General features: G+C 51.9%; 1 protein-coding gene across 5 annotated transcripts; it reads left to right on the plus strand.

Moving 5' to 3' along the window:
- Window positions 1–69: 69 nt before the first annotated feature.
- Window positions 70–14,306, plus strand: SYT8 (synaptotagmin 8). 5 transcript variants are annotated; one of them, XM_065065108.1, is made up of 12 exons: window positions 70–300; window positions 1,912–2,046; window positions 2,408–2,565; window positions 2,710–2,805; window positions 3,044–3,211; window positions 3,423–3,590; window positions 3,792–3,909; window positions 4,335–4,468; window positions 9,516–9,613; window positions 10,521–10,610; window positions 11,663–11,844; window positions 12,052–14,306. In XM_065065108.1, the coding sequence occupies exons 1-11, from the start codon at window positions 231–233 to the stop codon at window positions 11,688–11,690; spliced, it is 1,263 nt and encodes a 420-aa protein (XP_064921180.1). In that variant the 5' UTR covers window positions 70–230; the 3' UTR covers window positions 11,691–11,844; window positions 12,052–14,306. The 5 variants fall into 5 exon arrangements, with proteins under 5 accessions (XP_064921180.1, XP_005499403.3, XP_064921178.1 ...); XM_005499346.3 differs by lacking the exons at window positions 11,663–11,844; window positions 12,052–14,306 and adding an exon at window positions 4,558–8,819 and having other exon boundaries at window positions 10,521–10,588; XM_065065106.1 differs by lacking the exons at window positions 70–300; window positions 1,912–2,046; window positions 2,408–2,565; ... (3 more) ...; window positions 3,792–3,909; window positions 4,335–4,468 and adding an exon at window positions 4,790–8,819.
- Window positions 14,307–15,129: the final 823 nt, after the last annotated feature.

Consider the following 15,129-nt stretch of genomic DNA (forward strand, 5'->3'; position numbering starts at 1 on the left):
CAGGTTTTGCTTCCTGGTCTGGCAGGGAGTTCCCTGCTGGCTTTTCATATGCGTGAGCACCTCTTGGGTCAGTGGTGAGGTGGGGCTGACAGAGCTGCTGGGGCCACCCGGTTCCTGGGCTAGCAAAGCAGACTTTCCTGTTTTGGCTGTGACGCACAGACACCATCTCCACAGCACCCTTGGCTCTGTTTCTGGCAAGGTCCCATCTCACCCCACAACATGTCCCTGCCATGCATGGCAGCTGGCCCAGGAGTCTGTGCAGAGGGAAAGGGAGACTAAGGCTGAGAAGGAGACGTGACGGTAAGTCTGATTTTGGGACTCTGATCATGAGAGGGTGGAAGCGAGCAGCAGGGATCCCCCAGCTCCTTTTGCAGGAGCTGGGAAGCTCAGGCTCCTTGCAGAGCCCATCGAGGTTGTACTGCTTTGCCTGTACTGCCTCTCCTAGACTGCAGCAGTGCTATCGCCATTGTCCCCAAAACAGTGGCTCAGGTCACCCCATGGGGCTGGGCTAAACTTTTTTCTAAACTGGGGCAAATGACAGACTAATGTGACACAGCCCATGGGGATCTGGCAAGGAAAAAGTGATCTGACACCTAATTCTGTGCTGAGTGGGCACCTGCTCTCCTACACTGTTGTGTTCTCCTACCGCCACAGCCTGAAGCCACAGCCTGGCACCGGTCATTAAAGCTGCTGGCAGCAAGCCTGTGAGTGGAGTTCAGGTGTACAACGGTACAGACCTCCCAAGTGGCACTGGGCAAGTCACTTAACCTGCACACCGTTGCTCCAGTGATGATGCCGCAGGGATTATAACAATTCCCATGTCTCTCCAGCCCTATACCCACATGCAGCCAAGCCCACTGCTGAAAAAATCAAAGGCTTGTGCTGGCTTTGTGTGTTCAGCGGAGGGAAACACAGAAGTGGTTTCTCCTCGGGAGGATCCCCATGCAAGGAGCCATGGCCCTGCAGGGTGGGCAGAACGTGGGCAGAGCACAGGCACAGCAAGGCGGTTTTGGCTGCTTGAGCAGGGACCTGCTTGGACACAGTGCCCGCTGCTGGGGCAGCCAAGGCAAACAGGCACATATCTGCCAGTCTTGGTCACGGCAGTGGGTGCTGCTGGCACTGTGATGGCTGCAGACCTCCTCGTCACCCAGCCCAGCTCCTCATGCACCTCTCCCACTGCCGCTCCACACCCAAAAGGAGGTGAGAAGGAAGTTTTGGCTACGAGGAAGCATTTGTTGTAGAATAAGAGTCTTGCTATGGGGAGAGCAGTAGTGAAAAACCATTCTGCTTTAAATTTGAAGACTTCCCTTAAGATGCGTCAGTGTTGCTATGTGCACAGGTTGGGCGTACGCAAAGTTTCCAAACCAACATGACCCCAGCCTGGTGGCACCACTGCCACCTGCAATTTGGGCACCAGACCCACTGCAAGCCCAGGAGCAAACCCACGCACTCCTCAGCCCTGCGAGACTGGGGGAAATAGCCAAAAAGGGGTGTTAGCTAATGGTGGGGTTTGCTTGGGGCTTAGCAAACCCTTCAGCACATGCTGCCTGGCCAGGGAGGAGCCAGCACAAAACAGCTCTTGTCATTTTTTCCTCCTACAGCCAGGTGATTCCTCTTCTCAAAAACAAAAGAAAACTCTCAAATCCATCCCCCCCCCCCACCCCGGTCCCTCCCCTTCTGAAGGCAGGCTTGCAAGGATATAAATGTAGGGCTAGCTGGCGCAGAGCCCTCCCTGTCTGCTGCTCCCTCCTGCTCTATTTCACACCTCATTGCCAAAGCGACCAAGCCCTAAATACCTACACAGGGCTCTATGTTTTAATTGTGTTTGCTCTCACTAGAGCCCTGGGCCACTGGCAGCACGCGCAACTGGAAAGGAAATCTCCACCCTGTTAATTTTGCTTGTGTCCCCAGGTCACTCCAGCCTAGCCATGGCGGTGGCAGCCAGGAAAGGCATGATGACGGCCTCACCGCTCACCGGCAGCCCCGTGGCCATTGCCACCACGGCTCAGCCAGGCTTCCTGGATGGCTGGCTTAGCCAGATCCCATGTGAGTACAGCAACACTTGCCCTGCTCTCTCACACAGAGTTGTGCAGGGAGGACTCCTTGTCTCTGAGGCTATGTATCCATTATTCACCCCCTCCAAATCCCTTTTTCTAGCAGGGTCCATTGAGGTGGGGATGCAGCTGAGAGGTACCATGCTGGGTTGGGAGTGGAGGGCATCCTTGCTGCCCATTTGGGGAATGGTCTCCAGCTGCAGCCTCCCTGTTGGGCCCTGTCCAGGATTATAGGGGTGATTCTGAAAGTACAAATCCTTAATACTGAAGTGCCAGGAAGGGGTTTAAATCCACTCTGGTTTTGCTTTGGTTTAACTCTTCTGTTCATCTCTGCTCCCTGAACGTTGCACCAGTACCCAAATGGGCACTCATTGCTGTGGCTGTGGCAGTGGCTGTTCTCCTCCTCCTCTTCGTCATTTGCATCATCAGGTGCTGCTGTGGCAAGAAGAAGCCCAAGAAGAAGGAGAGAGTCAGCTTGCTTCCTGTCAGTGGCTTCAGCGCAGCCTGCCTTGTGCGTCCTGTTTCCCCTCTCCCCTGCCTCCCTCCTCCCCGGAGGTTTGCTCTCACACTGCCCAGTCCTGTGGGAGGTGGGAGCACAGCATGGCCAGGGACAGGTCTGAGCATGTCCTGAGGGTTGTGCTGCTCTCTGCCACAGGTCCAGCCTGAGATGGAGGATCTGGAGCGGTGTGCGGAGCAGACAGGACGAGGAAAGCTGCAGTACTCCCTGGAGTACAACTTCCGTGTGCAGGAGGTGGGGATGCTTGTGGCTATGGCATGGCAGGGAAAAGGCTTTGCTACTGTATGGTCTCTCTTTGCTCCCCACCAAGGTGGACCACACCCTCTTGCGTGTCCCCTCCACTCACAGCCTGACAAGTCTCACACCCACATGGCTGGAGGCATCTTTCCTGCTGCACATGCTTCCCACTGAGCCCCTGGTCATCTGCCCCATCCTTCTCCACCTGGTGACTTTGACCATTGCTCCTTTCAAGCTGAAAGTCGGCGTGAAGCAGGCAGCTGAGCTGAAGGCCATGGACAGTGGAGGCACATCTGATCCATATGTGATCGTCTACCTAACATCTGATGTGAAGAAGAAGTATGAGACCAAGGTTTACCGCAAGACCCTGAACCCTGTCTTCAATGAGACCTTCACATTCCAGGTAAGAAAGTACAGCTGATGATGGTTTTATAGTCTCATGAGAGCATTGCATGGGCACTGTTCCCCAGGCACAAACCTCTCCAGGTAGGTCCCATTTGCAACTGAATGGGAAAGTGTTGGAGAGAAAGACTTGTATTGCATCCACCACCCCATCCTGTGGGGCAGGGTTGCCAGTAAGCAGTGAATCCAGGCTCTTGGGTCTTCCCTTGCAGGTACCACAGGCAGAGGTACCTGAATCCACACTGGTGATGCAAATCTACGACTTCAATCGATTTGCCAAGCATGACATTATTGGTGAGGTCCGGCTGCCCCTGGCCAGTGTCAGCCTGCAGCACGTCATCGAGCAGTGGAGTGACCTGGTGGCAGCCAGTAAAGTGGAGGTTAGTCCTGTTGGGTTGGAAACTCTGCCGGGATGAATGTACTGTTGCTTTTACTGTGCTTGCCACCACCCCCAGAAGCAGCCCCTTGGGGGCAAGCATGAGGGTGAGTGAGACCCGGGAAACCTGGGTTCAGCCTGATGCTCCAGACACAGGTGAGTGAGCTCCTCTGCCTGGTGCTCACCACTGGCACCTCTCCATCAGGAAGAGCAGCTGGGTGAGATCTGCTTCTCACTGCGCTACGTCCCCAGCACTGGCAAGTTAACGGTGCTTATCCTGGAAGCCAAGAAACTGAAGCGGATGGACTCCCATGGGCTCTCAGGTCAGCAGGGACTGCTTGTGCTCAGATCTCCCTACCCCTGTCCAGGTCCTAATGAAGGCACCTGGAGCTACAAAGCCTTGAAAGCTCTTAGTGTATGGACTTGTTTCCCTCTCCCACCACCATACCATGCCCTTGGCAGGCTCCTAGCCTTCCCCAGCACAGATAGTCCAGATTTGGGCAGAGCTGGAGGTATCTCCCAAGAGGAGGTGTCATTTCTGGATGGTACGGGAAGCTCATGGCAGGAGGAAACAGGAGGACGTGAGCTCTGGGGTGGCTGGCAAGAGGAAGAGAGATGGATGCTCACCACAAGGAGTGACAAGTGGGGTGCCAGGCTCTAATTTGAAATGATCCAAGGAAGCTATATTGTGGCTGAGATCCTCAATGAAAATTGTCACTTGTGCCAGCTTTATCCTCCCTCTCCTCAGATCCTTTTGTCAAGGTACATCTCATCCTGAACAGGAAGAAATGGAAGAAGAAGACAACAAGTGTGAAGAAAAACACCTTAAGCCCTTACTTCAACGAGGTGTTTGTTTTTGAGGTGCCTTTCAGTCAGATCCAGGTGGGTTTCCCTGCAGCACCCAGGAGTGAGCAGGTCCCCACTGCAGTGAGCCCCCTCCTGCTGACCCTCTTTCTTTTGTCACCTACCAGAACGTGGATGTGGTCATTTCCGTCTGGGATCACGACAAAGTGACCAAGAACGAGCCCATTGGCAAACTCTTTCTGGGCTGTCGGGCCACAGGCAACCAGCTGAGGCACTGGTCTGACATGCTGTCCAACCCACGCCGGCCCCTCGCCCAGTGGCACAGCCTTCAGCCCCCAGAGGTGGTTGACAAAGCCCTGGGGCTGAAATCCCACCTCAAGCTGCCCCTGCCCCCCAGATAGTTGGGGGGCTTCTCTGGAGGAGAGGGTGGGGGGCGTTTGCAGACGGATGGCGGGCTTCTGCTCAGCAGCATCTGGACAAGTTGGTTCAGCTCAGTGTCAGCAGATAGGGGGCTGAAGGCTCTTTGTGGCCAATAAATGAGCTGACTGCTGGTGCAGCTCATGCTCTGTGTGATGCCTGGAGCAAGGTAGCTCTGCACCCTGGAGCAAGGCTGCATGTGGAGCAGAGAATACTGGGGGCTGGCTTGTCCCAGCTGCTTATGGGCCGGGGAGACAAATACACAGATCTTCAAGCTCATGCAAAACCACTGAGATGAGGCATCGCTGTTGTCTCCATCCACTCCATGTGGTTCTGCTGTTCTGCTGTGCTGGTGCAGCAAGGTTTGCACTCCCGGCACCTGGGAGTGCTGCCGGGGCAGAGTGGCTGAGGCTCTCACTTTTCTGCCATGACTAGATCACACTACCATGTTGGAGGCTGAGTTGCAGCCCTCATGTCACTTCTGGGCAGGTTTCATGTAATCTGGGAGGTTTTTGTGGGCCCATGTCCTGCCCTCGTTTGTGGGACCTTGGGGTGAGGCTACATAAGTAATGATCCTTCCTAGAAAGATGAGGATATCAGAGAGGTGCCACTGTTCCTACTTGTCCATGAGTTCGCTGCAGTTTGGGGTGGCTCTGGAGAAGCTCCTCTGAGCCACCTGCAGAGCAAAGGTCACTGTATTTGCCTGGAGAAAGGAATCGCTCTTGCTCTGAAATGCTTCTGCTACAAAGCAGTCATAGCACATGGAAGATTTGGGCTCCTATAATTGTGTTTCATCTCAAAAGATGAAAGGAAAGTATAATAATAATAGCTGTTGCCTGGGCTCTGGAGGGCAGAGAGCCTGGCACATTAATGAAGAGCAATTAATATTGAAAAGCAGTTAATCTGCAATTACGCAGAGCTCCACAGAGACACCATCTGAGAGTTAAACAAACATGGTGAAGCTGACTAAGATTATGAAAACTCTTGATAGAGATTAATGACTTGGGCTCAACTAGGAAAAGCTGCTGTGTCTGCTTCTCAACAAATCTTCTCCAGGGTTTGCCATGGCCATGAGGAGGGAAGAAATGACAAGGTGGTTTCAAGATGGCTCTAACAAGTGGAGTGTGGCTTCTGCCAGGGAAACAGCATCTGCTGGCAGCTGCTAATGAGATGGAGAAGGAAATCAGTCACCTGAGGAAGGACTTATAAAGGGATTCTTTATAGTCTCAACCTTCAGCCTCAGCCTTAAGTCAGACTGGAATGGGCTATCCAGAAGGAAACATCTCTGAATTGGGTTAGGAGTGCCAAATCCATTGCCAGGTTGTTTTTTGGTGATGCCGTGTGGTGATCTAGGGTCATGCAAGACCCAGAAGAGTTTTGGAGGGATTTGGAATGGGTATTTAGTTTGTTTTTTTGTTTTGTTTTGTGTTTGTTTTGTTTTTCTGTTTTGTTTTGGGTTGGGTTTTGTTTGTTTGTTTGTTTGTTGGCTTTGTTTGGTTTTTGTGTGTGTTTTTTGTTTGTTTGTTTTTGTTTTTCTTTTTTTTCTTTGTATGTGTGTTTTGTCCAGCTCCCTTTTTTGAAGTCGTGGTCTTGAGGTTCACTGCAGAGTTTGTGGTGGCAGGCATAAAAGCACGTGCATCTTAGCCCCAAAAGGTACACAGCTGAAGAAAGTACAGGGATATCTCCTGCTTGAGAAATGTTACCCTCAGTACCAGTTCCACCACTCCTCTCTCCAGCTTTGGCCTCTAAAGCCTGAATCACCAGCACAGTCCTGGGTGAGCAGAGCTGGTGGGGGAAGCCTGTGGTGCTTTTTGGGGTGAAGCTGGGGACCCTGGCAGTGAGCATCTGGCTGGGGCAGCTCTGGGCACTCTGGGCTGAGCCTTAGTGCTGTAAAACTCAGCAAACTGATTTGTTTGCTCAGGAGGGTGAGGCGAATGGGTGGGGATGATCTCCATCCAGTTGCAGTTTTTAATGCACTGCCGAGGCTGCTTTCTTCCTCCATCATTGCTTTTGCTTCTCAATCTGCCTTGTACTCTTAAAACAAGGCTTTGAGAGCTTTCCTCTTGCAGGATCCTCTTAGTATCCTGCTGGCAACTCTTTGAAGCAGGGCTGGTAGAGCTGGACATTGTTTGGAGTCTTATTTCACTCAAGGTGATCACAGCCTGCTTGGGACACTGTTCTTGGGAAGGCACACTTGTCTCGTGCACAAAGTATCTCCTTTTCATGTCCCCATGGCCTGGGCAAGGCTAGCTGTCCCTCATCCACCAAGGCCAGATGTATGAGCATCTTCTGTCTGACCAATGCTCCTTGTGTACTTGGAGGACCTGGAGCAGGAGGATTCCCCTGTGGAAGATGTAACAAGTAGGAAAGTTAAAGAAGGGGGAAACCAGCTCCTCCTCCGCTTGTGACTGCTGGATTCTCATGTCGGCATCTAGAGGGCAGGGCAGGTATGTGCTCTGACCTGGGTCTCTGTCGTCTGGTCTATCATCCCAGTTACAGCCTCACCAGCCAAGATTTCTTCTTGCGGAGATGAACTGTGTGTACAAGAGGGAGTGGAAGCTGTGATGCTGTGGTGCAAGGCTGTTCCTGCTGTGCCGTGATGCTGGGGGTGTCTAGGCGGCTTTTTCCAGGAGGCAGGAGCCAGCCTTTATCTGATCCTATACCACAGGGGCAAAGGGGGTTTGCTGGTGGGTTAAGAGGGACAAAAGCAGGTATCCAAAACCAGTCTGCACGGTGCAAGTTGCCCCAGTGGTGAGTGGGGAGTTTGTTCTTCTGCTTCACTCAAGGGACAGTCCCTCTGAATTTAATTAGCAGCTTTGCAGGTCAGTGGCATGGTGAAAAGCAGGGCTTGGGCCAGGCAGAGGTCTGTTAACAGAGGCAAGAAGTACTGAAAATTAAGATGTTTGATATTAAGATTTATAATCTCAATCATTTACATCCAGATCGAAGTCTTCTGACCTCCAGAAGTCCCTCCCAAACCAAATTATTCCCTTGTTCAGTTATTTTTATGTTATTTGTCCCTGCACTTCAACAAATCAAGCAGGAGAGCCACACTAGAAGGCTGAGCCTTATATGTGCTTGTCACCATTCATCTGGCATGAGACAAAAATGATTATGGACTGTCATCGTTTAGCCTGGGTATGGGCTGGCTGTTCTCCAGACACAGATTTTTTGGCTCGTCTCACAGTTTTTGAGATTTGGAGAGTATCTAAGCTCTTCTCACCAGCAGCAAGCATGCCCGTTTTATAAATATTCATTAGCTAGCATCATTATGTCTTGCAATTTTATGGGGCAAAAGGTGTACTTTGCCATGCATGGTTTTCTTTTTTTAAAAGCTCCAACTCCTGCATTTTGGGTTCTGATAGAGCTTTTTCTTTTAAACCACATTTTTATCCTTTGCTGTTGCAGGGGCAGGGAAGGGTGGTAGGGAGCAGGAATATATGAGGCTGCCTCCCACCTCAAAACCCAAAGGCAAAGCCAGGACAGTTGGCTTTTGTCTGAGGCTCTTGCAAAGGAAAGGGGGTCCCGACAGCAGCTGGGCCATGCGGCCAGCCCAGGGGGAGGCTGGCAGTGCATGGTGGCAGAGGAAGGCCCCATGCAAGTGTCACCCGTCGCCGCTGAAGTTTGTAAGGTGGTGGGAGGAAAGCTGATGTCTCTCGGCCGGAGCAGAGGAGGGGAGGCAGGACGGGCTGCAGCCAGCCTTCCCTCACTGGATCCCCGCTATGTTCCGCTTGCTCTCGGGGGGCCCAGGGCCACGCTTCCCACTGAAACTACATCTCCCAGGCTGCCCGGCACGCTGCCCCGCTGCCGGCTCCCCAGGGGTCTGCTGGGGGGATACGGGGGGGGTGAGACAAGGGGAAGCAACCGCCTCCTCGGCTTCTGCCACCCACAGCATCCTGCCCTTGCCTACGGTAAAGCACTGCAGTGGGGGGGAAACTTTGGTGAATTGTCCTGTGCGATGCGGGGCTGGAGGGGCGGCAGCCATCGTCCAAGTGGCCTCTGGGAAACTCCGGTGGGAAAGGGGGGTGCTGGGAAGGGGGGTGCTGGGAGAGGTGCCGGTGGGAAAGTGGTAGAGGGGAGAGGTCGTGCCTGGGTGCTGGGGTCTTTGGGGAGGGCGGGACGGGGGCTTTGTGCTGGAGCCGGGCGCGGGGAAAGGGCGGAGCAGAGGAGGCGGCGGGCTGGTGCGCTGCTCCTTGCGGGGTGAATGCTTCCTCCTCTGCCCTGGCCGACGCTGCTGTGGATGAGACTTTCAGTTTCTCAGAGAGAGGCGAGGAACCCTGCCCCTATCCTTGCCCTTATCCCTACTCCTTTCCTACCTTTCCCCCTTTTCCTACCCTTTTCCCCCTTTTTCCTACCCTTCCCCCACTTTTTCCTGCCCGTTTCTCCTGCCCGTTTCCCCTGCCCCGACTACTGCTGGGGCTCTTGCACCTGGAACTGTTCCTGTGACAGACTGGGCTTGTTTTGCTTCAGTCTGGTAACACGGAGGTGTTTTTAGGACCACTTTACATCCCAGTGCACCTTTCACTGCCACGGGCAGGAAGGGAGGAGGGTTTCCCTCATGGGGGTAGCAGCCTCCTGCAGCAAACAGCCTGGTCCAAGGAACAGGACTGAAAATGGCTGTGCGGAGATGCTCCCTGATGACTCCTTCCATTTGAACTTTGTGGGCAGACCTAAAAAACCTCAGTCTCCCATTTCTCCATATTTCAAGTCTCGGCAGGATGGAGCCAGGGGAAAAGCAGAACAAGGACTTCATAGCTTTCACGCTGCTGGGCAAGAAATGCCCCCCAAAGAAGCATGGCATTACAGGTGAGTGGGTACCCATCCGTGATGACTTCTTGCATGTCAACAAGGTGGGGATTTCTCAACCAGCCTTGCAAACTTCACACAGAGGTGATGAAACTCTTGCAGGCACTTATTGCAGTTCAATTTGAGCAGAAGCAAGCACAAAGTCAATTAAGAATAGGAATTCAACAGAACTGAAATGAGTTCTCACCCTGCAAACAGCCTGACACATATCTTAAGTCCTGTGAGCAGTGTCTGGGAGGATGGTAGGTTTGCAAACAAGTGTTTCATCACCCTGCTTATAAACATGGACATGGCAGATGTCTCTCTCTGAGCCAGTTGTCCAGGGGCAGCAAGCCCTCTGTGGGAAATAGGCACCTCAAGTCATGAATCACTCATAGTTAGCTTAGGATTGGAAAAACTGCACCCTTGGAAGAGCCAGTGATGAGCCCATTGCTTGTGATGGAGGTGGCTGGCTCAGCTGGAGGCCCCTTCCCAGTTGGCATCTGGGTTTGCCCTGGATGGAAAGCATTTTCCTCTTAACTTACATAAAAGTCAGAGCAGTTTAGAGATAGGAACCTGAATTTTGGCTTGAAGGCTGTAAGTTAAGACAGTCCAGTTAAAACACTTGGCCTTGGTGTTATTAAAAGCTGGTGGGAAACTTTACTTTGGATGTGACAAAGGACACGTTCATATCTGCACAGCCTCCTTTGAAGGTCCCTCTGCACTGGTTGCACTCATCTCACACCACCCCTGACTTTTGCACATGTGCTAAACTCAGGTTTGGTTCCATAGGGGAAAATTCATGTCACAGATACCCCCTGAATTAAGCAGCATTGGGGATGTTCTTGAAAGATGGTTGGTGGGGTTGGGTGTTGAGTTTTCCTGGCTCAGCCCTCTCCTAGTCTGAGCTCATGCCATCCCTTCCCAGGCCTGATTGTGAAACACCTCCAGAAGACCTTCCAGAGGCCCATCTCCTTGCAGCTGTCTTCTCCCATGACTGTCTCTCAGTGTTGTGCAGGTAGGTGAGGCTGCCAAGGGTCTTCACAGCTGCCATCTTTTTTTATAAAATGTGGTGTCTGGGGGGTCGCATAGCACTTGCAAAAAGCCAGTGAGCTTGAAATGGATACTTTCTGGTGGGTCATTCCCTATGTGGCTACTGGTTTGTAGGGCCATTGTTGACCTTGAGGAGAGAAAAGATTTGTGATTTATCACTTTTTCATGAGCTCTATGGCCATTTTTTTAACTACTTCAGTGTTTTTGCTGCTGCTTTGTTTTGGCACAGTGAGCCTGAAAGACCTTTTGAGAGCAGAAACATGTTGCAGTCATACTGATTTGAGCACACAGAGGTCTCAGCCTGTTCTCCAGACAAGCTCTGAGTCATGTCCTGGTCTTTAGAAGGTCTGAGGGTGTACAGACACATGGAGGATTGTGATCAGGTGTCAGGTCACTGTGGTAATACTATCCAGGGGCAGGCTTGGTGGGAATGCCAGAGGGATCACCTCCCAGACACATCAGCTGCTGAAGGCCTGGGCACGGACCAGTGCTGGGCAGATGTGTTGGCTGTTGCCTTTCCAGAGGACCTGACAACTCAGCCTGAGGCTGTGGGGAAAGCTGTGCTGTGGTAGTGTCCAAGGCACCTTCTGGTCCAAGTGTTCTGGGTGGAAACGGGAAAAGCTCCTGCAATGCATGAGGTGTGTGGCTGGGGCTGAGCTGGGAACCAAGTGATCCTGATTCTGGCTGTGAACGCAGCCTCTCCATTGCTGTAGACTGAAGCCCCCAGCTGCTAACATGGTCAGAAGGGGTGTCATCCAGAGGGGTTTTCTGTTGTTTGTCCTCTTCCTGCAGCTGCTCTTTAACCCTTTGTGTTTTCAGTTTGAAATGCTGTCCTTCCTCCTGGCTTCAGCTTGCAATGAGTTGCAAATCCCTCCAGCAGCCCACACTGAAGAGTGTCCCTCTGGAGTGGAAGAGATCATTAAAATGCCTTGCTTCTCTTCAAGGCCAGTGTTTGTATCAAAAGCACCTCCTGTGAGTACTTGTGCATGACTGTATGGAGTTGTTCTGTTCCTACAGGATCTTGTCCAAACTTGGTTATGAGTAAACATGAAGTGCGTGAAGAGAAGGGTGGGGATGTGGTGTTTGAAGCCCTGCAACCTGGCACACACCGGTCACTCTGCTTAGTGCCATCAGCAGGAGGGGACAACTGCTCCAGCATGCCGGCACCCCAGGACTGGCAGGGTGCTCTGCAGGTCCAGGTGAGCCTTTAGGGTGTGGTTGTACTTGTCCCCATGGAACAGGATGACTGGGTGTTTGGGTTGGTTATATGCAAGGTCTTCAGGATCTCTAGTGTCTCCAAGCTCTGCTGTAGGCAAGGCCAGCTGCCAGCTCATGTCTCCTTGCTCGTGCAGCTGGAGAGATGAGTTTCAATGGTCTCACCAGTCCTTTTCTTTTTATTTTGGCAGATGGAAGTTGCTGAGAGCAGAGGGGCAGCCCACAGCACTGGGTCTCTGGTTCAGACATCCATTTCTTGTGCCCATAGATCTCCACCCCTGCCTTGTCCAGTGGGCTCCCCTTCCAAGACAAAGCTCATCAGCCACTTCTCCCTCTTCTCACCACTGTCGTGGGGCTCTGAGACAGATTCTAGCCCCATGCCCCCTGCCAGCTCCAAGAAATACCTCTGGAAGAAGAGGAGCTGGAAGAAGAACTCACATCCTGAGGAGCCCATCAGTCTGAAACCAAAGGGGCTTGCATGTTCCCTCTTCACAGGACCCATCATTGCTCGGATAACTGACTGCATCTACTTGGGGAACCTCAACGCTGCCTACAGTGGACGGGCGCTGTGCACAAACAGCATTGACAGCATCATTGACGTGAGCAGCCTGCCCAGTGACTGCAGCCTGAGTGTCATCCCCTGCACCTGCCAACGGGGAGGGTTCAGGCACAGCTGGTCACGTCTCAAGGTCGACATCCAGTCTCCACTCCATGGGGATTATCATGACATGGGGCAGCCTTGCTTCCGACACATCAACAACTGCATCGAAGCCTCACTGGAGAAAGGGAAGCGTGTCCTCCTCCACTGCAGAGATGGTTACTCTCTAGGTCCTACTTGCATCATTCAGTACCTGATGGTCAAGCACAGCATGAGGTTGTTGGCAGCCTATGAGTTGGTGAGGGCACGGTACCCGCTGAACATCCAGCAGTGTCATCAGGATCTGCTGGTGGGTTTGGAGATGTCCCTGCAGCCTGGGAGCATCAACATCATGTGCCTGAAGCACTCCCTGTCAAGAAAGATGGCATGGAGCTAAACAGACAGGGTGGTTGTGTTGTTTGGCAGCAGCCCTGAAGAGGAAAAGCCATCTCATGGGTGAATGAGGTGACTGTAGCTGTGGGGTATGTTGGACAGTACTGGCACAAGATTCCAAGGCGTTGGCCTTCCTTTGTAGCAGTTCCTAGAGGCTGGTGTTGGCAGAAGAGTAGGGTGAACTCTTTTAGGGAGACACTGCGGGGAGGGGGAATGTCATGGGCAGGATGGAAGCCATGAGCTTTGCTTTGGTCTGATATGATTTTGAGAAAGCATAGGGCAGTCAGACACTGGTTTGCTCAGCAGTCCTGCCTATGCTTTTACCATATGCACAATTGCTGCTGAGCATAAGGCTTTTTTCTTTTTTTTTTTTGCTAACAATCTCATGCATAGAAATGAGATATAGTCTCATCTTGGTGTCATGTCACTCCATGGTGCCTGTTCATTTAACATTTGTAGGATGTTGAAGAGGAGGCAATGTGTAAGAGTGTAAGAGATGGCCATGAGGGACAGCTTGTGTGTATCCATCAGCCTAGTCCTTCCAACATGTGGTGGTTCCCTAGATGAGCCTGGACCAGAAGTGCCACATCTGAGACTGTCTAAAGCATAAGGCAGAACCTCCTGTATGTACCAGGTCTTCCCTCTGGCCTCACAGGATGGTCAAAGTGCTCTGGGAATGGTGGACCGTACCCATGGTGCATTCCTTTAGCATGAGCAGAGGGGAACAAGAGAAGGGAACAAGGTCATGTGCACCACAGGAAAGGTACCCAAGTGTGAACAATGTGTATATTCCCGGCCCCTGTGCAATACCCTCACTCATATTTCAGTGATGAGCACCTCTCTGAGGGACTTGCCTGGAGCTTTTTTATGTCTTCCTTGAGTTTTTCTGCAAGGAACTTGTTCATTTGTCACTCAATTACACTACTTCCTTTGGAAACCTCTGTCTTTCATAACGTTAACCATAGGTCTTAAGTGTGGGATGGTTTCTGCTCACCCTAGTACTACACCTTGCCATCCACTCCTTCTGTATCCTACAAACACAACTGTTAACCAAAATTTTGCTAATGGGACTTCTTTTTATGAAGTCTCTTATTGAACTATTTCAGGCAAACATTTCCTTATCACAAAGTGATAACCAAAACCCTGAACTCAGAGCAAATCTCTTTTGCTATGCTGCATGCCTGGACTCCAGGAGGTTAGGAAAGCCTTTGTTTCACAGGGCTGAAGGAAACTCCTTGGTGTGGGGAATATTTGAATGGATAACTCTGCCAGTTTTGATTCCACCACCATGAGCAGAGCTGCTCTCTGGAGGGCTGGTGGGCCAACAGTGGCTGGAATGTGTGTATCTGTGTAGGGAGCTAAAGAAAATGGCTGTAGAGACTTTGGAAAGAGAAATAAAGCGTTGGTTTGACTCTAGAGTCGAATGTGGCTTTTGGAGTTGGCACTGAGAGGAGAAGTGAAGCGGCTAAGCTGTCTCTGAATGGGTGATTATGGCTGTTGGCTGTTGAGAGTGGCTGCTGTCTGTCTGCGAATGTGTTTGCTTTGGTCTCCTTTTTGTTGTTGTTGTTGTTTTATGAGAAACTGGCAGAAATTCCTTCTGCCAAACTGTTTTTTGTTGAAGTCCAGATGGGAGATGGGTACCATGATGCCTCTACTAATGAGTCTTCTTCAGCAGCCGCAGCAAGGGTTATTCCTGAGAGGCAAAAGCTGCTGGAGTTTAACCTCCATGTTTTCTAGGTCTGCCTGGAGCTGAAGACCCCTGTCTCCCAGAGAGCTCGCAATCTGGGGGACATGGATGTGCAGGAGGTGAGTGGGGAGGAGGGTTGGATTGGTCTGATCCTCGTTACAGCTCTTCCCAAGCCTGGCTCCTTCACTATGTGCTGACCCACAGCCGTTGCATGAGAGCCCAGAATAGGGCAAAATCAGCCCAAACCTCTGCTGAATCACATGTTCACTGTGCATTTCCAGGAGTCTTACAGTGGATTTGAAAGGGGATAGCTCAGGTCTACAGGCCAGCATACACTGCCCAAACCATCTACCTCTTGACATTTCAGAGGGACAAATCCTGAACGGATCCAGCCTGGCCCACACTAGAGTTTTCTCCGTCCTCCACCTGCTGCCAGGGCAAACACCAGCAAGACACCAGCCCCACTTGCTCTTCCTTCGCTGGCATCTGCAGCATTGCTTGCATGATGCTAAAGGTGGTGAAACAGGAAGCCTGCAACAGTGGATCTGCTGC

This window comes from Columba livia, chromosome 5 (assembly GCF_036013475.1).
Source record: "Columba livia isolate bColLiv1 breed racing homer chromosome 5, bColLiv1.pat.W.v2, whole genome shotgun sequence".
Taxonomy (NCBI): Eukaryota; Metazoa; Chordata; class Aves; order Columbiformes; family Columbidae; genus Columba; species Columba livia.

Excerpts from the sequence above, each read along its gene's own strand:
- SYT8 (XM_065065106.1), top strand. The coding sequence starts at position 8,530 with ATGTTCCGCTTGCTCTCGGGGGGCCCAGGGCCACGCTTCCCACTGAAA. Across the intron at positions 9,614-10,520 it reads AAAGAAGCATGGCATTACAG|GCCTGATTGTGAAACACCTC; the intron begins GTGAGTGGGTAC and ends ATCCCTTCCCAG. Across the intron at positions 10,611-11,662 it reads TGTCTCTCAGTGTTGTGCAG|GATCTTGTCCAAACTTGGTT; the intron begins GTAGGTGAGGCT and ends CTGTTCCTACAG.